Below are 23,416 nucleotides of genomic sequence, written 5' to 3'. Positions count from 1 at the left end.
AATTCCCCTTCAGCTTTCAGAAGCATTAACTAACCATATCCACATCCCCTTTTGGCTTGAGGCAACATTTAACTTCAGTGCTCAGGAAGGAGAGCCACAAAACATTAACCTGGAGCAGACCCACGCGCTCCGTGACCGGGGATCGTTTGGCTGCTGTTCCCAAATCTAAGCAATCTGGCAGAGCTGCTCCGCCAGGCCAGGAGGCTGCTGCAGCCGTGTGTGATGCTGCTGTTTGTCCCCACCGCATCTTGTTATTTATTAAGAGCTCCCACAAGGCTGCAGAATTACTGGAAACCACACGCTCGCTGGTGACCTAAAGCAATAGGAAGATTGTGGCCAGAGGGAGAAAAATTGCTGTAGCATGGCACAATAGCCAGCAGCAGCTTGGAAACAGCTGAACAGTGCTGCACAGAGAGGCACTGCTCAGTGACAGACACTTCAGGGTTACAATTCAGTGGAACAATAATCTCACAATCTAATTAAAAACTGTTGCTTCCACGCTCCTTTAAAGACCATCCCTGCAATTCCTTTCCTTTTCAGTACTGCTTACCAATACAAACTTCTCCATAATTTACCAGGTTCAAAGTTACAGAAAGATGCACAAGGAGCACAGCTTCCTACTCCAGGAAGGGTCAGAGCATCCTTCTTCATGGAAGGCCTAAAGTCAAGGCAATGTCCTTCTTCCCAGCAGGATGCTTAACTCACTGAAGGCAGTAAATTCACATTGCCACTCATCACTGTGAGATCAGAGCATGTTCCATGCAAAAACCAAGAGCAACAAGACATCCCTTGCACAAGCTGTGACTGTTTCTGTGGCGTGTGGGCGATGAGGTGGGATGCCCAGGATGTCTCTGTCTGAAGGTGAGGCTGAAATACCTGGCTTGGTTCAGATGGTATCCTACTAGAGCTGTTTTGTACAGGAATTGAATATCTGGAAGCCACATAATGGGCTCATACCAAAAGGAACAGACCAGAGTGTCACAAAGCCTCTGGTTTCTGCCTCCCACTCATTCAAAGCCCATACCCACAGTATTGTCCTTAGACCAACACAATTATCATCCTTTCAAAGCAGAGGAATAACCCCAGCACAAAGGAACTGCCTGGTCGGGGCACTGCTCCAGGTGGTCAATGCAAAACACTCTTCTCCAAGTGCTGACCCTGGAAGCTGTTGTGTGTAAGCAGCCCTGAGCCCCCACAGCACCAGGGTTTGTATGCCAGAGGTGAGGAAAAGAAGGAACAAAGGCTGCACATGCAGTATTACAGAGAAATAGCACAGCTGGCTTGACGAAGAGAAAGGCTGGGGTTGGTAAGCTGAACAAATCACGAGTGTGTCAGTGAGAGGGATGGGGACAAGACTCCATACAACATCAATAACCAGCTCTATAAAACCCCAGCACATACTTTCATGAAGGGCAAGAGTCCTGTCATATTTGGAACATCTTAGCTCTTCAGTACCACAACGAAGAAAACACTTTCCAAACTGTTTACTGAACATCAACCATTTTAGAGCCTCAAAACCATGTGGTTCAGCAGCAGTTTTTGCAACCTGATATAAATCTTAATATTTTCGTTCCTAAGTACTTTATTGAACCAGGGCCTAAATTTGTACTTAATGCCAAATCTTTTACTGTTTTGATGAATCAGACTAAAGGCAAAGCTGTGACACTGGGAAACCTCTTGGGAAGTCAGTCTTGAAGCAGAAAATGACCCGATATAAAACAATTGTTCCCAATTCCCTCAGCCTTAAAGGTCTCCTACACAGTGAACACAGGATGCACTTGCAGCACAACCCAGATCTGTTTCATTCCTCACTGCTCGTGTGTCAGAGGGGGAGCAGAGCCCAGAACCACGAGCTGACCACAGATTGCAGCGAGATGGAGAGGGGTGGAGAAAGCTCCACGCTGAGAGGAAAGGACAAACAGAGCAGGAAATGGGATCAGGAAGCCTCACAGTGAGGTGAGCAGCTCTGCTCTGAGCCAATCTGATTTGCATGAAATCATGTGCAAAGCATGCCAGCCCTTGGGAAGAGATGTGTTTGTGTGAGCTAATGAAAGCTGAAGGAATAACTTACTCGCACACAAAGGTTCCCAGTGGAATGTCTTGCATCGTTCGCACACCCCAGCCCATCTTTTGCGTCCGATAGAGCTGCAACCGAGTCCTGGAAAAGAGGAAATGAAGCCACATCAATGGCAGCACTGAGCAGAAAGGCAGCAGGGGAAAGAGCAAAAAAGAAGTAAACCCTGTAACATCCAATCAGCACAAAGAGATTATTTCAACATTCAAACCCTCTGTTCTCAGTCTGGTGCCACTATACATGTGCTCCAAGGACCAGGATGGCACTGCCTCTCCCTGCCCAGCTGCAGCTGGTGAGTGCATGCCTGGTGACTGCACACATTAAGGACTGGGGAAGAGGGCAAGGCAGCAGATGCTCCATGCTGGTGCACAGCTGATGATTCACACATGGGATACCAAAATCCCACCGCCAGCATTTCTTTCTCTTCCATACACGTGCCTGGCCCTCAGGGGATGGTGGAAAGGGACTTCAGGTTCCAAAGGGAGCGGTGCTGCAAGGGAAGGCAGGAAGTGAATGAAGAACACCTTGAGCTAAGTGCTCCGATCCCTTTGCCCTCTGCTGAGGCCAATGCATTTAGCAGCTCCATCATATCCAACTCCCTGGCAGAAACATAAGGAAGAAACGCTGCAACTTGAAACTTCTTGGTGTAATAGCTGCTCTGTGGAATTTTACTGATGGAGTTTATAGGCAGAGAAACAATCCCGTAAGTCATTCTGTCTCCTGCTCAGCCAGAACTTGAGTTAAGTGCAGGATGAACCACCTCCATGGCTAGGGAATGTTCTCTCTTTCCCCATGGGAAGCAAAACTCCCTCTCAGCAACACTGTTATCGGAATGAAGAGAAATCTGATGCTCACCTTAACTTCACCCTGTTGGTTTTTCCAGTATTCCTCTCCTTTTCCCCCCCACCCATTCCCTCTTTGCACCATCAGCTCAAACCACGCTTCCTCTCCAGGGCCGATGGGTTAATCTCTAAGAGCTCTCCCCCTGACAAGTTACACCCAGGCTGCCCATGCAGACTCAACACCCTCTGTACACTTTGTGGTCTGACTGAGAAAGTCCAGCACAGTTCCCCCATGTGCTGGGGGCAGCAGAGTGGCACAGATCCCAGCTGAGCTCACTGCCCACTGCTGATCATCCCCACCAGCAGTGCAGAGGAACTCACCGCATGGTGGAACCTGCCCAGCTCTGCTCCATCTCTGGAAGCTCTGTGCTTTGTGGGTCTGCAGGCAGAGCTGAGGCTCTGTGGTTTGGCCGTGGCTGTGCCACAACAAGCTGTGTGGGGGTTCTCACCTGAGCCCATTCTGCACCACCCGGTTCCTACAGGTCCGCCAGCACGAGCAGGCATGATTGCACTCAAAGATCAGCGGCGGCTCAGCCATGTTGAACTCAGGCAGGAGTCGGCCATCCTGAATAGGAGATGCATTCAAGACAGGGTTAGTTTTCTCTTCTTGTGAACTTTCCCCAAATGCAAAACACATGAGAGGACCCCTATTGCACATCATGACCTCTCCAAAAACAACCTCAGAACTCAACACGCTTTGCTCTGCCCTGACTGCAGCATACAAGCCGCTATCAGAAACAGCTGACAAACAGCAAGAAACCATTCAGGCTTTTGCAGCCTGATATCAACCTATGCACCACCACCACAAGTATCTCACAATGCTGTGCATCATCATTAGCATCCTTTAGCAGTCCTGGAGGGTAGAAGCATAGGCTTTGTCTGTCTCTGGAATAAAGCCTAAACTTCCACATTACAAGGCCAGCACACCCAAGTTCTGTAAACTACATTATCTTCCCAAATACCTCTCCCAAAAAAGCCACAATTCAATTATCTACCAACCATATAGGATTAAGTAAGTGATAGAGGCAGTTCATCACACTAAACAAATTTAGCTTTTATGGCTTTAAAGATGTAATCACCTATTAACGTGTAAATAAAATGCCTACAAAGCAAAGAAAGATGCCAATACTCCCCCTGGGAGAAACTTACGGAGATTAAGAGAACTTCTGATCTTAGAAGAACCTGTCCAAATATTAACCTCAAAACCTCCCAGGAGGATCGAAGCACACTTACCCAAAACAAACTAGGCTTCTGGCAGTGATGAAGTTAAAACATATTTACTTTGCATTCATCCAGAAGGATCCCGATAAATAAAAGGTAGCCAAAAATCTCTCTTCTACCCTCCCCCTGTTTATATGTTACAGCATTTTCTATGTCTTTCTGAAATGGAAGCTGATTTCACGCATGGGTTATTAAATGCTCTCTATCACATGAGTATAATTAATGGCTCAGCTGGCATGACAGCAACACAAACAAATAACACTGGAAAAGCTTCCCTGAGTACACATTTTGTTATTATCACATACACCTCAAAGCCGAAATTGCAACTCCAGGCATTTTAAAACAAAAAGCAGAGGAGCTGAGCAAAGAATTGATTTTAGGTCCCATTAGAAATCCTGAATTTTGCAATATTCAGTTTGCCAGCCTAACACGAAGCTGTGCATCCTCACCTTATCATACCAGCAGCGCATACTGAGTTGGCCACACATGCAGTTACTGGAGGAGCAGTCGTCTATACACACGCAATACTGAAAGAGAAGCAGAAGGGATCAGCTCCAGCCACTCCAGCACAAGTGAAAGAGCATCTTCTCTAAGTGGGCCAGAGAGCAAAACCACAAGTCTTCACTTTCTCCTGCCTGCTGCTGTAGTGCCTTCCAAACTTTCCCATAAGAGGCCACTGCTGCAGCTCATTAGCCAAAAAGATAACTAGACTCTTCAGCTCAGTGTAATGTTTACTCAGTTCTTCATTCATAATGAATGTCAAAGGAGTCCAGCTTGCAGAAGAGGATCCCATCATTAGTCACCTTCATCTCCTCCCCACGTTACTAACCTTCCCCAGTGCCGTACGAGCTCCACACTTGAGGACAAGGAAAGCTCTGAAGTCGCTAGGCAGACAGCATGAGGAAGGTCTCCAAACAACTGGCTAACACTCACAGCAAGAAGAGGGGAAATAAAGAAATGGGAGCCACACCAGGCAGCACCAGGCTGCTGCTGCAGTAACAGCTGAATGCAGAGGTGAAGTCTGGGAAAGGAAGAACAGCAGAATCCCTTCTCCTGGATTTTCAGACTACAGTCTTGGCTTAAATTTGATATCAGGACAAGACATTCCCACTCTGAATGCAAAACTTGGTCTGAGGTGCAGTGCACTGCAACATCTCTGAATGCTCACAGCAGAACAGAAAAAACCACAATCCCTCACCTGTAAATGGGTGATGTTTCTATCAATGTCCATTGGGGAGGTGACACAGTTCTGTGAGACATACTTGTAGTTGCTAGGACAAGGCTCACTGTCCACTGAATTGATGCAGGGAATTGGGATCCTCTCGTAGCCCCGGGCAATGTCTCTGTCAGAGGCAGAAAGACAAGTGTCACAACAGCAAAGCTTCCCCAAACAAGGGGCCATTAAATGCCATCCTAGGGTAGAATTAATGTCTTTGATCACTGAGCATTCAAAGCTTGAACACAATTCAGAATAGAGCAGAGTTCATTTTTTTCCACTCAGCCTTACAGATTGTTCTTTGTGAATATTTCCATTTGGAGGATGAATTTACAAGTCATGGACTGAATGTTTGCAAGTTTGCAAGTCCTGCTAAGCTCCAACTGACCTTCACATCAGTTTAGAAAGCACAGCACACACTTACAGTGCTTTCTCAAACCAGGCTCCCTGCCTTTCCCTGGCCAAGGCTGTATTTCAGGGCCCACAAATAAAGCCAGTTGGATTCTCACCTGCTCACTACCTTCTCTATCTGGACAGGCTTCTCAGTCGATGATTCTCTGAGTGTTTTGTTCATCTGTAGAGCCACCCAGACCTGAGAATTAAGGCTCGAGCACTGCAGTGGAGTCTCGCCCTCCTTGTTCTTTAAAGTGACATCCGAGCCACGGGAAAGAAACAGACTGCAAAACAGCAAGAAAAGATAAGCATCCCCAAGAGAAACTGTGCAAGGGGAAAATGAGTCGAATCACATTCTCCAGCCAGCCCTTAAGGGACAATGTACCATCTGCAGCAGTGAATAATCACCTGAGTTTTCTTTATAAGCATGGCTCAGTGAATCCTTCTACACGAAGGTGCTGCCAGAAGCCACAGACTGGAGCTCTGGGCACATCCTGCCCTGCTCCAGGCACGATAAGTGCCTTGTTGGTGACCAGCCTAACTTCAGGCAGGTTGGAAACTCCTTCTGGCAGGGAAAGATAAGGGGTGGGAACGGTAGGCTGGAAATGGATAAGTCCAACCAGAAACTTGCATCGGACTTGGCCCTTGTTTATACTCACCAGCTTTTGGTGAGGACACATGCTGACTTTATTCCTAGCAGTGACTAAACAAAAGAAAAGTCTTGTTACCCTACTACATCCCTAAAAGCTCCAGGACTACCCCACATGTTGAGATTCTTTTTACACCAGCTCTGGCAGCAGGCAGTGTTTCACACCCACTGTGCCTAGATGCAGGGCAACAGAGAAGCAAGCCCTGCATCCCAATTTTGGTCTATGCTTAAATGCTAAAGGTATTTCAAAGCTGCCCCAAGCTTCCAGGCAGCACCCGGCCTGAAAGGAGCAACCAGGGGAAGGGAGAGCAGCAGCAGGGCTGGAGCTGTACTTACACAACACACTCATAACGGTTCTCTCTGGCTGCAATGTGCAGGGGGGAATCTCCATGAATATTCACCGCATGTAAATCACACTTAGCAGCCAGCAGAATCTCTGCAATGTCAACACAGCCAGAAAAAGCAGCCCAGTGCAAACAAATATTTTCCTCCTGGAGGGAAAAAAAAACACAGAGCAGAGGCTGTTTAGTACGTTAAAACCCGACTGCTTTGGGAACTCCATCATCCTCAGCTCTACACCTGAGGCATTCAACACGTAGCTTCCATCTCTTCCCCTACAATGCTCGTTCTGGCTGGGAGTCCCAAGGCAGGCAGGGAAATCTCAGCAGAGCCGAGCAGGGAGTTCTCACTCCAGCCACCTCCACATACAGAGTTGGGGAGGCTGTATCAAAATGCTCCATCGCCTTCCTTTTACACGCAAATTGTCTATCTGCTATCCGTAAAAACAATCTGGATCAATCCACGAGAGGTGACAGACATGAACGAACACGTTGGAAAAGGCCAGAAGCTGAGCTTCCCCAGCCCAGACACACAGCAAAACTTGCATGTCTCCCAAGCTACAGAATGGAAGAGAAAAAGGTGCTTGCTGTTTGCTGAGCAAGAGCAGAGCACAGGCTGTAGGGTATATGAAGGTGCTAGAAAGAGAACCATGAGCTACACAGAAAGCAATCAATCTGACTTTGGGCATCTCTTAAATACTGTATGTACTCATCTCTCACTAGCTGCACTAGAAATAGCTGAATGCTCATCTATTTGATGGGGATATTTTAAGCAATGATACTCTGTTTTCTGTTACAGTGCACAGCACACTTTAGAGTCCTTCCCCCTAACAAGCCCTAAAGATGCCCAGTACAACAGTGCAATCACAGAGTGGCCTGGATTGCAAAGGCCCACAGTACTCATCCAGTTCCAGCTCCCTGATATGTGCAGGGTCGCCAACCAGCAGCCCAGGCTGCCCAGAGCCACATCCATCCTGGCCTTGAATGCCTGCAGGGATGGGGCATCCACAGCCTCCTTGGGCAACTTACACCAGGAGGCTGTTAGTGTGCACCAGGGAGTGGGGAGATGTCTTTCTGCACAGCTTCTGCCTCCTGCTATGGTAAAATCCAGGAAAAATCCTCATCAGCAACACATACTGATCTATAAAAGATTAATCCTGTTGATTGCATGCCACATGCTGCTACTCAGACACGTTACAGACACCTAGATTTGCTACTTTGCTTTGCACTGGCTACTGCCTAACAGCAGCATAATTACAATCAAAAGCGTTTCTCATGGAGTATGATGTTTCCTAGCACAAATGACATTACCTCCTAATGGCTGCAATCAGGAGACACTGAGCTGTAGGCACAGCAACAGATATGTGATATATACATCTGCTAAGGGGATATTTTTCTTTCAAGTGAATTGTTGACTGAGACAATTTGATTTTCACCATTTAATGTGTGAACTTTTAACTGGCAGCCAAAGGCTTCTGTGGGAGCTCAAGCAAGAGTCAGTGCAGTCTGTGCTAGGGATCAGAAGTCATGAAACAACTTAAAAGCCCCCTCTCCCACCCTGACTACCTCTCATCTCCTACAGACCCAAGCCTGGAGTAGCTCTTCACACCCAGGTTTCCCTTGCAGGTACTTCAGGGGTTTCAACAGCAGAGGGGAAGAAGTGAGAAATAATCTATTAAGAATAAAGGAGCACTGCTGAGGTACTGAATCTCTTGAGCTGAAGTGTGAATGTGCTTCCCTTCTTTTCCCCCATCAACTCCCTCTCATTTTCTCTTTTTCCTTGAAAAACTCTATGAAATCAGCTGGCACAGAGAGACACCCAGAGCTGCTGGGCCCACTGAGCTCCCAGGGAGTCCATGTGGGAGGAAGAGGACTGCTTCCTTGCTTGTAAAGCTTCTTCTAGAGTAAGGAATAACATTTTCCCAGCCAACACTCACTGTCACTTGTGTATAGGGATCACTGTGCCTCACTGTACAGAGCCCAAAGTTGGTACTCTTGGGCTTTTTTGGTTTCTAAACAGAGATTGTGGATTATTTCTAAAACAGATTCCAGGAAGAACCTCACATTGTCTCGAATGTTGATGTCTGACCCCTTTGCAAGCAGTAGCTTCACCAGCTCAATATGCTTGTACTCAGTGGCCCAGATCATCGGCGTCCAGCCTCCGTCATCCTGGCAAGGGAAAGAAAAGGGTGAGACAAGTAGAACAGGTACAGTGTTCTCCTGCTGGCTTCCACAAACCTAGGAAGCCATGGCAGGGTGTGCCTTGCTGGCAGCCACAGACCCCTTTCCTCCCCATGTCTGCCTCACTGCAGTGCTTCAGTCTACGTTGCTGCAGGGAAAGGTCCCTCACGGTCCAGCAAGATCCGAACCAATCTGCCCCACCAGATCTGAGTTTATTTGCATCTGAGCACACTGGAGATGGGTCTCCAGGGTGTTCAAATCCAGCTGACAGCCAACAACGCACAAAGAACATCCTGTAAAAGCACTTGCAGAAGCTCAGCTACGCTCTGTGATGGTCAGTGCTAAGCTAGACCTATCCCACACTACGTGCATGATATCACCCTTCTGCCAGGAGGAGCACAGTGGCACCCTTTGGAAATTCAGGGTTAAGGGGAAACTGTAAATGGAGACACATGGAAGGGAAGTTTCCCTGAGGTCAGCGAGGAGAAGGTTTCTGCAGCAGACCAGAAGGGGATATCCTCACCAGAGAAGGGCAGCTTCTGTACCTCGCAGAAAGGCCTCACCTGGCAGTTGACATCCATCTTCCCTATGGACAGGAGGTACTGAACAACATCGTAGTGCCCCTTCTTGGCAGCCAAGTGCAGACACGTGGAGCCCTCTGCGTCCTGGACACAAGCACAGAACAAGTCCTCAGGAAATGTCCCCTCCCCACATCCCCCTGTCTGCAGACCACCAGTGATGCTCAGAAACACCAGAGAAGTCATCAGAAGAACATCAGACAAAGCAGAGAATCCCAAAAGCAGCAGCAATCAGTAATGGCACAGAGCAGAGGCAGCTTTCCAGAAAGCTCAGACATGCAGCCAGTGCAGAGCAGGAGGGTGAGAGCAAAGGCTATGGGAAGAGACGCCTTTATAAGCACAGGGAAGGTACCAACCCCTGGTTGCTCCCCTTCCCCAGCAGTCAGTCTCTGTGTTGAAGAGCCCAGAGGAGGCAGGAATCTCTTACAGAGACACAGCACTACACATCTGAAAAGTAGCCTTGCCTCAACCTGAAATACTGTTTATACAGGTTTTTGCTGTGTTTATTAGCACAAGGCTTAACCCAGCAGCTGGCAGAAGGGACCAAGACCCCAGAGTGCCCTCGGTCATGTACCCAGACTGGGGAAAAAGTACAACAGCAATGGCTGAAAGAAAAAATGCTTCTGGGAGCAGAGCCTAAAGAGTCTGGTTGACAGGCAGGCTGGGGCTGTGAGTCAGGATGGAGACACTTCCACACCAACACCAAAACTCTTGGCTGGAGTCTGATCTTTATCAGACGCTCTATCCCAAGAGTTCAGCTTACAGCAAGGCCTGGAGACCAGGAAAGGAGGAGGAAATGAAAACCCAAAAAGCAAGATGTTTCCTTCCTACTACACAGTTTTCTGATAGAGGACACTCCCTTGAAAAGAGAACACAGCACAGGGATGGGGAGCAATGATGGGAAGCCACACATCAGGGATCGTACTGAGAGGGTTTCCAAGGGGCAAAGAAGAGTTTTTCACTCTCCCTTGGGAGCCTGACAACTGAATAACATCACAACTCCCTCTCAGATTAATAAGCCAAGTGCAGCTTCTCCATCCCACAGTGAGCTGGTGTATTTTAATACAGACTTTTTGGCAGTTTTAAGTGGCTTCCAAATCCTACAGACAGGATCAGGTGGCTTCAGCCTGGGGGCTTCATCCCACCCTTCTCCCCCACAGGCTGGGTACGCTCAGTGCACACCCCCAGCAGATAACTGCTTGATTTTTCATCGAAATGGCTGGAGCTGATTTCAAACTGCAATGTAGCTACTTTCAGAAGATGACTAATTTGGTGCAAGAAACTAATTAACATAATAAACTAGTCTAGACTTCAGACGTGATCTCAGGCTTCTAATTTGTTTTTGCTGGCTCGGGGGTTTTTCCTTCTCTTTACCTTCAGAAGCAGGAAACCTCTTCTCTCTGACATAAATATATCAGGTGAGTGATATCCAGATTGCTCCAAGATGCAGGTTCATAGTGGCTCCTGTCCTTACATGGGCCCACCCTGCCTTTTCCCCCTTCCCAGCTCAGAGCCAGCCTCCCAAGGAGCCATCCAAGGCTTGGGGTGGACAGCAGTTCTTATCTTGTGCAATCCTCCCAGCCTAGCCAGCTCTGTCACAAAGCGAGCATCCCGGCCCTACCGTGCTTCCTAGCAATAGCAGAGTGAGCCAACAGCAGCAGGTTGTAACAATAAGAAGTTCACATGGGTAGGGTTCTTGTACTCCAAATAGAGTCTGATTTATGGGGCTAATAAACTATCTGTGTATTTTCCAAGACTGCAAAGCAACCCGAGCATGCTAAAGGCAAGCAGACAGCTGCATTTTATTGTATTTGTTTAAATTAAGGGGTAGGGAGTTTAAAGACTGGGTCCAATTTTGCCACTGCGGCGTGACTGCAAGAAACAGCACATTAGACCTTTGGAGATCAAAGCTTCCTGCCACTTCTGCTGGCCTTGCAAGCACCTAACTACCAACCCATTTTAAAATGGCACCCCAAAAATCTCATTACTGTGAGTTTCTAGAGAAGGAAACTCTGAATTCAAACTCCAAACGCAACGTAATGACACCCATCCTTCTTAGTGGCCCCGTATCAAATCAAACATCCCCTATATTTGGTGCCATGATCTGATATAGTAAGCAACTGCACTTCCCCAGTGCTCAGAGCCAGGACTGCCTGTCCAAGTCTTTGTACCCAAGACAAGCAAACCTTCATTTCTCTTCTTCCTGGGCTTAAGACCTTTAAAAAAGAAACAGCAAACAAACGAGGAATAAAGTTCTACCTTAGGATCTACTAGCGCTCCAGCCTTGATAAGGTATTTCACAGTTTCCAGGTGGTTGTTTTCAGCTGCTTCCATCAGTGGGGTCCGCTGGTCTTCAGAACAGCTGTCTATATTCGCACCAGCCTGTTAAGGAGGCCAAGGCAAACACAAGGACAATTGTAACCTTTACTGGTTAGCAAAGGAAGGATGTGGGAGTAGAGATTTAGTAGTAAGTTTAGCAGCAAAATGTTCCCGACATTCAGCCATGTTGAGAAAAAAACAACAAAGCGACCACAGGCAGAATGCAGACAAACTTCACCTGTTTTGGAAAGCAGCACACACTGCTTGCCTTCTCTAGCCAGCAACTAGAGCACGAGGAAGCAAACAGGTGTGAAAAGCTCATGTCACTTCTGCCTTTGGTATCGAGTAACGACTCTGGGAAATGAAGGCTGATTTGTTTCAGAAGTTTGGTCTTCCCTGGTCTATCATCTCTACAGACACAATGAACAGACAAGCAGTGCTTCCCAGTGTCACGGGCAGCAGGAACAACCTGCTGATCACAATAGAGGTGGGAGGTGTCAGAACTACTACAGACTAGGTAACTATTCTATTGAAGTCAATGCCAGTACTTCTCTGAGAACACATTAAGTTCAACATGGAATGCTCTGGTCCAAAATCTCTATTGTCTCATGCATCTTGCCCTCTTCATGTATCTCAATGATCCACCCACTACTTAAAACCAAAAGAAAATCTGAAAAATAGAACAACTCTTGGCACAGCATGCACGTACCCATGCACAAAGCAAAGACCTGCTTACAACAGTAGTAATGTGCTGACTCAGGTTCACCCGGCACAAGAAGATGGCCCCATTGCTTCTATGTGCCTCCCACTGCATGTATTTGTTTTGATTACTTTTATAAAGCTAAAGTGATTCAGACCAAAGATGAGACACTTCAAGTTTAACACGCTGTGGACTTTCCCAGCCAAACACTGCGCTGCCGCAATAGCCAGACATCAGGGGACAGAAAGAATACAAAGGATTCTGGAAACAAACCAGCCCTTGCTCCTTTTACTCATACAAGTAATTCTACTGTCTGTACTTGTGGTAACTCAAGTAAGCAAAGCTCCACCTTCAAGCAGCATTTTCAATGCTGAGACATCTCAGCAGGCTCATTATCCAAGAGTGGCTTTGCCACTTTCTCAGACTTTTACAGTTTTCCAGTCACAAAGGGGAAGCAAAATACAACCAGATGCCCAAAGTGCCAATGTGAAAAAAGAAAACTTCAGCCTTTTAAAGGCCTTCTTTTTTCTTCACAGTCTGCTGGAGAAGATTCAGCAGCAGCACTGTTGTGTGTTTCACCATCTTCCCTCATTCAAACTTACCAGAACCCAAATCTCTAAATCTCACTTAACAAGTAAAACTTGCATCTTTCTTCTTTTCACAAGTGTAAAGAACAAGGCTGCTGGAGTTGCTCAGATTTTGACAGAAGGCAAGCCAGGGTCTGCTAGCCTGCAGGCTTTACAGCCTACCCACCAGCATTACAAAGAACAAGTTGGCAGCAGCTTGCAGCTACCTGCAGGTCAGCCTGTGCTGCCACATCTGGCAGTGCACTACGCTGCAGGGTGTACTTAGGGATGTGCCCTGCATCAAAGCTCCATGTGCCCATTGCACAGACAGTGAAGCTGGTATGGAGAACAGATTAGAAAGACATCTGCAGTCACATCACCTAAGTTCTCACACCACTCTGCACCACTCCTTCCTGCAGCAAACAGTGTGAACGAGAAAGTTTTTCAATGCTGGTTTTTCAACTGTGCTTCAGTTTTGGTGGGGCACAGGACCAAAAAGCACAGAAAATTGCTCATACAGAGAAATGTTTAAGTAGAGACAGACCTGAATCAGCATATGGCAGATGTCCACATGGCCAGACTCAGCGGCAGCATGGAGAGGGGTTCTCTTACTCTGATGCTCCATTTTAAAATTAGGGTCAATTCCATCCACTGAAAAACAGAGCAGAGATGCCTTCAACCACAATTCAGAGATCAGAGGAAAGGGTAACAAGAGAAGGAGGTCTCAACTTAAGCTTATAAAAGACCTTCCCCTAGCCCATCCTCAGCCCTTCTTTCTACACGTACAAGCCAGAAAGCTCTCAGGGTATTTCCACGGACATCTGGTATGCAACAGCCCTCAAGCAAGGAGCTTCAGGAACACCATGGAATATAATACTTTTAAGGCATTATTCTTACAAAGGCCACTTCCTTCATTCCCCTTCTCTCACTGCAAGAAATACCATCAACACTGTGCAAGGGTAAAAAAGGGGAAAAAAAGTGCTGCTGCTGGAAACAACTGAGCGTCAGCAGCACCCAGCTTTATTGTCTCAGGACCATGATTAACTGCACTTAGTACTAGTGATCCTTTTTGCATCGCTGTAAGCAAAAGGGCTGCAAAGAGGATGGAGCTCCAACACGAACTCGAGATCTGGCCAGAAATTCTCACAGCTGTGCAAAGACTGACAGATGATGATGACAGCCAGACAAAGATGTCTGGGCATGATAACATGTTGCATACGATGAGGCCGTAGTTAAATATCAATGAGTAACATTTTGGTTCTATTGAAGACAGGAACAATGAAGCCAATACTTGCAAGGAGAAAAACAAAAAAAAAAAAGAGTGATAGATGCAAAAGAGCAGAAAGCATCCAAAAATGTACTGTGAAGTACTGGAGTAGAAAGGAAACGACCCCAAGTAAAACATCGTGTCCTTCACAGGTTGCTATTCCTTGGGAATATTTGTTGGTAAAAAAAACAACCCCATCAGCTGAAAGTCATCTGGTGACAGTTACGTACCCCCAGAATAAAGACCTCTGTACTGAGGTTTTCTTCTTCTCCACTTTCTTGCTGACTGGTCTTAATTTAATCACACTCCCATCTTTCTACCTCTGCACTGGATGCAAATAACCAACCATCCCACAGCACGGGGAGGCAAAGTTCTACTGGATTGGAAAAATCAAACATAGGTCATTTGGGGGTAGAGAAAGCTTCTCTGGATAAAACTGCGTCCAAACGCAGAAGCAAGCTGGGAGCAAGCCCATATTTCACAGAAAGATGGAGCCATTTCTGATGACACATTGCTTGCAAAAGTGGCTTTCTCCTCCCAACACCATTCACAAGGGGCAGTGGGGAATATGACGTGCTGCCATGCTGGGAACTGGGCTCTGGCAGCTGCCTGGCAGGAGCTGGGAGTACTGCCAGACACACCGCGTCCTGGGAAGGAGCCACCTACCCAACATAAGCAGGACTTTTTGCAGCTCTCCTTGCCTGGCAGAGAAGTACAACTGTTTTGGATGGAACCGTAACTTCTTGGGTCTGCAGCAATGGGGAAAGAGGCAGAATTAATACACGCTGAAGAATATTCCCCAATATTTTAGCCCAACCCACACCATAGGCATGAGAAAGTTTGTTCCTATGGTACAGCTCCAGAGTGCCAGCAAAACCAAAGAACATCAACTGTTCAGAAGATGGCTTATTCCTTACTTTTCAGAGTCCAGGGCAATCAGGGCACTTTCCAGAGTTTCTTTAACTGGTCCCTGGGTCAGGCTAGTAGTAGGCTTTGGAAAAACTGAAGATCCAGCTAAGTCAAATCCCTCCGCAGCCGAACTTTCTGGCTTATCTTCCTCAGACAACCGCGTTCCAGTGACACTGAAAATGAGAGAGAGCCAAAGCACAGCCATTAAAAATATACAACGCTGTGTGTATCTTATGCCAAAGAAGGAAAGGAAATTGATTTTAAATTGACAGACAGAGTAACACAAAGCAAGATATTTTACAGCCATTTTTGGTAAAGAGTTGCATTGACCTATGACTACATTTCGATGTACTCTTTGCAACAAGCAACAGAACATCATGGGGCTGAGGGCACTGCCCTGCTCACTACAAGTCATAAGAGCCTTGAGAACAAGATCAGATCACACAGGAAGCTGAAGCACTCTTCATCACAGGGATGTCTTCACTTATGTTTTCCTCTAAGTTTTGACTCTCTGCATCTGTACACACTGCTGGGGGCAGCTAAACACCTCAGGCTAAGTACTCCACATGAAGGGCTGAGGCACAAGCGTTGAGGCTGCCACGAGCTCCCAAGCTCACCTCCCTGTCGTGGTGTCAGCCCTTCCCTCCACTGCTGCTGGTTTCTGCTGCTCATAGGCCAGTGACACCGTGGAAGTCGTGTCTGCTTTTGCTATTGTCACCTCCTTTGCCTTGGAGGCGTCTTCCCCGCAGTGTGGGCAGTAGCTCGTGTCGTTGACCTGGGAGGCACAGTTCTTGTGGAAACGGTGGGAGATGCTGCTCTCAGGCTGACACTCCATGAAAGTGCCCTAAAAAAATTACAGAGAAGATATTCACACCTTGGTCACTACGAGCCTTACCCCTTCCACATGCTTCATCCGCAGAGCTCTTAAACACATCATTCACGACCTCTCTTGTCCCTCGCGCTTCCAGTACAGTAAGCAAGCACTGCCACTTCTTTAGAAGAGAACAAAACCAAGGTAATGGGAAAAAACTCACTTGGTTAGGAACTGCAAAGCAAGTTTTTTAATTGCACGTGGGAAACAGAACCACAGAGTCCCATTTTCCAGCTCTAACACTTGAGGTTCTTGCTTACGTTCCTAGAAGTGCCAGTGTACTGTAAGGACGCTCCCAATACTGGAAAAGAAAACTTCAAACCAGTCAGCACTAAAACTACCAAACACATCTGCACACAAACCATTCAAGGAACAACAATGATACAATTACATCAGCTGTCAACCCCAGTGTTACCCAAAGCATGCAACTCCTCTGTTTGGACCAGCCCTGTATGCTCTTTAACCCCATCTGCTGACAGATGTGAGCCACCTTTCTACAAATTATCTTCTCTTTCCAGCAAAGTCCTCCAAGTTGAACTGCACCCCAGAACTCACTGTTCTGTGATATCAGTGCTACCTAAAGCCCTACGGTGCTCTGTGTTACTAGTGACTGATAACACAAACACTGCCAGATTCACCTTTATGAACTATGAGGTCACTCAGAGATGTAACAGCATTAAGGAAAAGTTAGTTTAAACCCACTCTTCTCCTGGATTCACAGTCCTCCCAAGACATCTTATTAACTATTTCAGCATTGCAAAATGTCTTCAAGCGTTCTGAGGATTATATCTTTCAAATGATCTTTGACTCAGCATGAAAACTCGGGATGGTACCATTTATTACAGTTATAATAATGTTGAGACTACTCTAATACCTTTCATCGAGTCATCTTTAAGAACGCTAACATCAGACAATTAACCCACCCTATCACCCCGGGAGGCTCTCAATGAGTGTTTCACCAGCAAGGAAACAAGGACAACGATGGCTCAAAGCACTGGGCCAATGCTATTAAAACCTCAGTGGTAGAGAAGGAGGAGGAGATCTCAAACATTGCCTTGTTCCAGTGCCATCACTCTGGTTCCCCCACCTCACTGTGCGGCACGGGGGACAGAACCCCTGTCCTGTATGCAGACTAAGGCTAACACCATTTGTGATGTGATTGACTGCACAGAGGAAGAAAAAAAAAAAACAAACAATGTTCCAAAAAAATTCCAAAGGTATGAATTCCACCCCTTCGGTGACACCCCTCGGGGTCTCCAGGAAGTTACAGGTGAGCATTGTAGCTACTTTCAAACACATTACTGTTGAAAATGCCATCTGATGTGCTGTGGAATGAGGTGGAGCTTATGCCAGGAAGTCAGTAAACCCCTTTGGGTAAATCTCCACCTTCACCTCTTCCAGCTACTGCAACAAGTACCCCCTTCCCTAGATTGAGAGCACGGACTTACTGCAGTGCAAAAGTATCCACAGCCAGGGCAACACTGGTGTTTCACCATCCTCCCTCTATGGTCCTCACACAGCACCAAAAGCTGGACTTTGTTAGACGGGCGCATCAGTTCATACTTAACCACACTGTTTGTGCATCGGCCCAGCTGGAACAGGAGAAATTAAAGGAAATGAAATTACTGGAGACCAAAACACTCTCTGTGCTTGTGCGGAGGAAGATTTTGCACACTGCTTTGATGAGCCCTGGCTTTTTCACAGTAATTCAGATGTGTGCCAGATAGCATTAGCAGGGCAGCAGGAAGCTGTGAAAGCTGCTCTCACAGGAAGAAATGCATCATTTACTAACTAACATGCATGTGGACCGGACTCATTTGTTCCTTGCAAGAAAAATCATAACTGGAAATACGCAACAGCCAAGCAGCCACAGAGGGGGCAGTCCCAGGGGCCTGACTCACAATACACTCTCTGCTTTTGCCAGGAAGAGCGGGTGTCAGTGACCAAGAGAACAAGAACATACGCGCTAAATCTTGTTACTGTTCAAAAGTACAAGTCACAGGAAGATAAAGGGAAAAATAATTGCTCTTCATTGCCAGCTATGTTATCGTCTGTACTGGTTCCAGCACTGGCCCCTGCCCAGACCACAGGGACGAAGAGCCAGTCGTTCATGAGAGCTCAGCTCCAGTCAGATTTTGAGCATGCTTTCTGCAACATTTCACCAGTGTATCATTTCGGGCCTAAGAGCTGTCTTCTGGCACCTTGCTCTGCCAGTGACAGCAGGCTCCATCAGCAGGGCTTTTCCCAGCAGTGTCACTCACTCTGCTGTGCCTCAAGGACTGGGGCTTCCTCCTGCCACCCCTGTGTACACCTATAAACCTTCCACATCCTGTTTGCCACCTGTCAGCGTGGTACAACATTGTTTGAGTTCTCTAAATCCCTTCAGATGAAAACCTTGCTTTCTCCCAGTGCTTGGCAAAGGACAATTCCAGCACAGAAACATAAACATGAAAAGTTCATAGGAGGAAACACCCCTACCAGAATCTGAGCGTGGTGTACTGCACTCTGCCTCCATCACCACAGCAGTCCGTAAGGAACACAGTGTCTGCTCCTCACTAGCAGGCTGCCCCTCCTGCTCTGTAGCTGAGGTCTGATTCACTGCTTTTTCTCAGTAAAACTAAACTCCCTGATTTATTTTAAACTCCATTTCTCCTACAATCAACACACCTACAGGGAAAAAAAAACAAACAACAAAGAACTGTTTTTAACCTGAGCTCTTCTCCCTTAGCATCTCTGACCCAGCTTACCCAAACTCCAGCTGCAAAGCCTACCTGCGGTTGTGACACCTTACCTGAAGTGATCACTGCTCACACACAGACCCCAGGGGCTGCAGGAGAGGACCAGTCCATTGATTTTTATTTATGAGTGGAGGAAATCTGATTAAAGCAGGAGAAGCTGCACTGTCTGCATAAGGAAGTCCCTGCATCATCCTGTCACAACATATTATTTGTTAGAAAAGTCTAAAATAGTACAAAATGATCAATTGCTATTTTCCAGCCATTAGAGAGTGTAGTGGTGCTCCTGACTATTTATAACATTATCCAAGGACATGACTGTCTACTGAACCCACTATTCATACATGTAATATCCTTACCACATCTATGAGTCACTTATCCCATTACCAAAAAGAATCTAACAGAATGCACGGCCTTCACTATTCCTTTATCTGATTTATCTGGGGGAAGAACTGCCAGATAACCACAGGAACTCCTCTGTATTCTTTCTGTTTATTTAGAAACCCTGGAGAACCCTCTCTCCTGCGAGTCTCCAGGGCATCCCCTCCTTCACCTACCAACTCTGTCACGATAGTGAAATTCCTTTCTCTATAGGTACCAGCATGTACTAACAGAAGCAGAGCAGGGCTGTCAATGTGATTACCCCTTCCTCCCTCCATCCACCCTTCTACTGTGATACTCCAGAAGAACCAGGAGTGCTCTGACTCCTTGTCCTTCTATCAGTAAATATCAGAGCACTGCAGCATGGCTGCAGCTCAGCTGATGCATCAAAGAAACGCCAGTTTCTTCCAGAGTAAGGAGCATCTCCCGAGTTTGCTTCTGTCACGCCATCTTCCTTTCCAAACTCTGAGAGGGAGTCACTTTTGCCTCTTAATTCCACCTTCTCAGAACCAGCAGAGCCCAACTAGCCCAGCTGTGATCAATTTAGAGGCATCAAGTGCAACGTTTCCAGCCAGCCACAGAGGCTGCGCAGGACTGCCAGGACATAGGAAGCTTAGTAACACAAGTCTCTTGGGGGGGAGGAGGAAAGTGGAGGGCCAAAGGAGACTGAGCTGGCAGAAGGCATGCCAAGTTCCAGAAACTCAAGAGCTGGCTACGGAAAGGTTTGCATCAGCTCCTTTGTAGTCAAGGGAACCAGCTCCAAGCTTCCCCCGATTGGATTCTCTCACTTTGATGCATGCTAATGTATTTTAGCCCACTTGGCCTGAAGTGTGCTTGTTACATCCAGCTGATCCAGCTACACAAGCCAGGACAAGCAGGAGATCCACCCAGTGCTTCTCCAGCTAGCCCCGCAAATTGTACCTACTCACTTTGGAGTGGCTTTAACCAGAGTGTGCGAAACATGCAGAGTGCTGCAGGGAGGTGTTTGCCCCACCGTGCCCACACCACTGGGCTCCCAATCTAGCATGCTGCAGAGCGTCTGCGTGACCTGATGCATGCCCCTGGCATGGCTTTATCTCTTGACTATGTCTTTGTCCTCAGGAAAAAAAAGTCTGCGAGAAGCTGAAAGACAGGTTCCTACCTCATTATCCACACTCTCGGTGGCCATGCACTGGTTGTTGGCTAGCGTGGTGATCTCTCTGCTTTTGGGGGTTTCCATTCGACAGCTACAGAGGGGAACTTCCTGGAGACCATCTACTTCCATTGCTTCAGGGCCATTGGAAAGACCTAAAGTACAGAAGATCAGTAAATCAACTCTCATGTTACCCTCCAGGAGGAAGGATGCAGTCCATCAGCACCATTCATGTCTCATGGCATCTTCCAGTTCCACATCCTGAAATGCTTTAAAGGCATCATCTAAACCCTGCAAAAAAAGACCCACTTCTTACAGCAGATGGAATCTGCAAAAGCATACTGTGCTTTTCTGAGTCCAGTGACACCACAGATGACAGCTCTGGATTCAAGAACACTCTGTTAAGAACAGTTGATCCTGAGAAAACCCCAACACGGAAAAGCTACAAGGTACAGATTTTTATCAGTCTGTCTCTTTCTCACCTGTCCCACAGCACTGTGCTCTGCACCAGGAAATCGGTAGGAAACAAACTAGAGTTGGAAATTTGAGTAGTATGGGGAGTGTTAAATAGAGAAGATCAGGAAAGCATAAACTACTATTGGCAGAAGCTTACAATGCAAACGGGAAAACAAAATTCCTGGGACTATTTGGTCTCACAGAACCAAAATATAGATGTAATTTTTATTTATTTTTTACTTGTTTTTGAAAGAAAACAAACCAGAGAAAAGAAAGCAGCAAGATGTTCGGATCTTCTTGCCTTCTCCTCATCTCTTTCTCTCAGATATTTAACACTTCCAAACCTTTTTAAAGGTGGACAATGACTTTTAAGTGAACACATGGCCAGGAATGGGGGAACATTGTGAAGGTTCTCCCTCTGGATTCAACTCATTTACTAGGTTATGTGTGACCACAAGACACTGACCCGATGACACAGGGATTACTTTTTGTCCCACACACCTACCTTAGTCCTACACAGTTGTAACATCTCTTGCAAGGTTTTAAACCCTCAAACATTACCTGCAGTTCACCCTGCAGCGTCCCAAGCTTTTCCTGAACAAGCCTGTTATGGGTTTAAGTCACAGTGAGAAGGAAGTGTGCTGCTGTTTTTGAAGCTTTTGGAAGAATAGCTGTTTTGCTGCAAAATTTCAAAGACTAACTTCATTCTTTAGAGATTCCTCTGTAGCTGCCCTGACAAAAGCACTCTCCCCCTTTCCTGCCTATGGCTGCGACCCTATCAGCTGAGTAGAAGCTCTTTTCATCTTGTAAGGGGTTTCCTTTGGCTAAGTTGCAAGACTAAGCCCTGAAAAGGGATGAGATGTTTCAAGACACACAAGCAGAAGGAAAGCCCTTGCAGTTTTCATGTAAAATCCTACCCAGATATTAAACGTGTAAGAGCTTTATCTAGGACCACAAATCACAAAGCTCATTCCTCACCTTCTAAGCTGCCGCTTTCATAATCTTTCTTGACATCCAGAGGCTCTGATGAAAACACCCCTCATCCATCCTGACCCTCCCTTGATGGTAAATGCTCCCACCCCCTCTTTGATGTTTCTCTATCAAAGAGCCACACAACTTCTGAAGGCAAAAGAGCAACGGGGGGCAGCTGGACAGATCCACACTGGAGCTAAGGATCAGCACTGGGAACAGCAGCCACTCAGATATCCCTGCCATGTTCCTGAGATAAGGGCACCAGCTGCATGTGCAGGGCGATGATTCACTGGGAGGCTACACATGCATCATCCAAATACAGGGGAGTGGGACACAAGGATGGATGCATCCCATGTTAGTAGTGTTCCTAAACAACTCAGCCTCCCCCCCTCACACCTCTGGCCCCCAGCTGCTGGCAGGAGGCCTTTCAGCTGGGCCAGGCCTGGAATCGGGGCGCTGGCAGCCACCAGGGGGCACGCGGGGCCCCGCTCGCTGCTTGGGCTGAGCGAACAAAGCCAACGTGGGTCATGGCCGCGCCGAGCCAGCACTCACCTTCCGCCTGCGAGGAGAGGATTCCCTTCACCCGCAGATCCAAGGAATCCAGAGACACCTCCATGTACTCCATGCTGTTATCCTGGGCAGAGCCCTCTCTGCCTCCCAACGATGATTTATAGGCTTCAGCACCTAGATTCAAGCACACGTATATTTACATAGCTGGGGGAAAAAAAAGGAATGTGCGTGCATGTGTAAAGGCCATATTTAACCAAGATGGCTGCATGCGGGCTCCTCAGAGAGCCTATGAGTACAGATGCACACAGCATTATGGAAATGTAACATCTGGGCAGATATGGCACAATTGATCTCCCATCTCTTATTTCCACCCTGTCTGATCCGACACATTTTCCACTTCCACATAGGTAGGTAACAAAAAATCAAAAGGGGGGGATGAGACAAATAAGTTCTGCATCTGAACGGCACATCTGCCTGCTGCTGTACTGCATCAGCGGCAGAAGCTCAAATGGCATAAGGAAGGGATGAAACCAGGGCTCGACACATTCCCCCATCTCCAACCTGCTGCAAAGGGCTCCAGATACACCCCGGCCAGGCAGAGTGAGCCGGTTGCTAAAGCACGTTCTGGAGAGGATGAGCCAGGTGACATTCAGCTGAATGGGAGGGGAAAACATAAAAGCCAAGTTCTGGGTCTCAGCGAACAAAGCTGCTGCTGGGAAGGGATTGCATGGGGGATCCCTTGGAGCCTTCGTGGGAATTGTCATCTCTTCACATTCCCTTGGCTTCGACTCTCAATCCTGGTTTGCTTCTCCCACTCAGGCTTGGCCAAGAGACTTGTGTTAGCCTGAAAGACTGGCTGCCACCTTTATTTAAGGGGCAGAAAAACAGCCTGCATCTCAAATGAAGAATTAGCTATTTGCTCTGAAAGGGATCAATGGCCCCCATTTCCTTTTAGGAGGAGTTTGCCTTGGGAGGAACAGGAGCAAATGAGATGAGTGACAGACGCTGAGGGCAGCCCAGGGGCTGCAACGTGGCCATTTAGAAAAGAGGCAGCAACAACTGCTGATAAAAAACGGCCTGTTTGTAAAGAATTAGCAAACAGAATG

The 23,416-nt window shown here is 47.1% G+C and overlaps 1 protein-coding gene across 18 annotated transcripts in view; it reads right to left on the bottom strand.

Annotated features, from left to right (window-relative positions):
• Nucleotides 1-23,416, bottom strand: part of EHMT1 (euchromatic histone lysine methyltransferase 1) — a 78,335-nt gene that overhangs the window by 5,532 nt on the left and 49,387 nt on the right. For 14 of the 18 annotated variants that reach the window (XM_015878758.2, XM_032448020.1, XM_015878765.2 and 11 more), the window contains 16 exons: nt 22,353-22,484; nt 20,382-20,527; nt 17,573-17,716; nt 15,871-16,097; nt 15,262-15,426; nt 15,011-15,093; nt 13,622-13,728; nt 11,752-11,874; nt 9,478-9,579; nt 8,798-8,902; nt 6,732-6,886; nt 5,863-6,030; nt 5,336-5,480; nt 4,587-4,664; nt 3,366-3,481; nt 2,072-2,158 (listed from right to left, as the gene is read on the bottom strand). In XM_015878758.2, the coding sequence (XP_015734244.1) occupies nt 2,072-2,158; nt 3,366-3,481; nt 4,587-4,664; nt 5,336-5,480; nt 5,863-6,030; nt 6,732-6,886; nt 8,798-8,902; nt 9,478-9,579; nt 11,752-11,874; nt 13,622-13,728; nt 15,011-15,093; nt 15,262-15,426; nt 15,871-16,097; nt 17,573-17,716; nt 20,382-20,527; nt 22,353-22,484 (2,083 nt within the window). The remainder of the gene's footprint in view (nt 1-2,071; nt 2,159-3,365; nt 3,482-4,586; nt 4,665-5,335; nt 5,481-5,862; nt 6,031-6,731; nt 6,887-8,797; nt 8,903-9,477; nt 9,580-11,751; nt 11,875-13,621; nt 13,729-15,010; nt 15,094-15,261; nt 15,427-15,870; nt 16,098-17,572; nt 17,717-20,381; nt 20,528-22,352; nt 22,485-23,416) is intronic. The other 4 variants (XM_015878772.2, XM_032448022.1, XM_032448024.1 and 1 more) reach the window with 1 other exon arrangement.

Source organism: Coturnix japonica, chromosome 17 (genome assembly GCF_001577835.2).
Source record: "Coturnix japonica isolate 7356 chromosome 17, Coturnix japonica 2.1, whole genome shotgun sequence".
NCBI lineage: Eukaryota > Metazoa > Chordata > Aves > Galliformes > Phasianidae > Coturnix > Coturnix japonica.
Note: the sequence above shows the minus strand (reverse complement) of the source record. Positions and strands in the feature narration are given on the sequence as shown.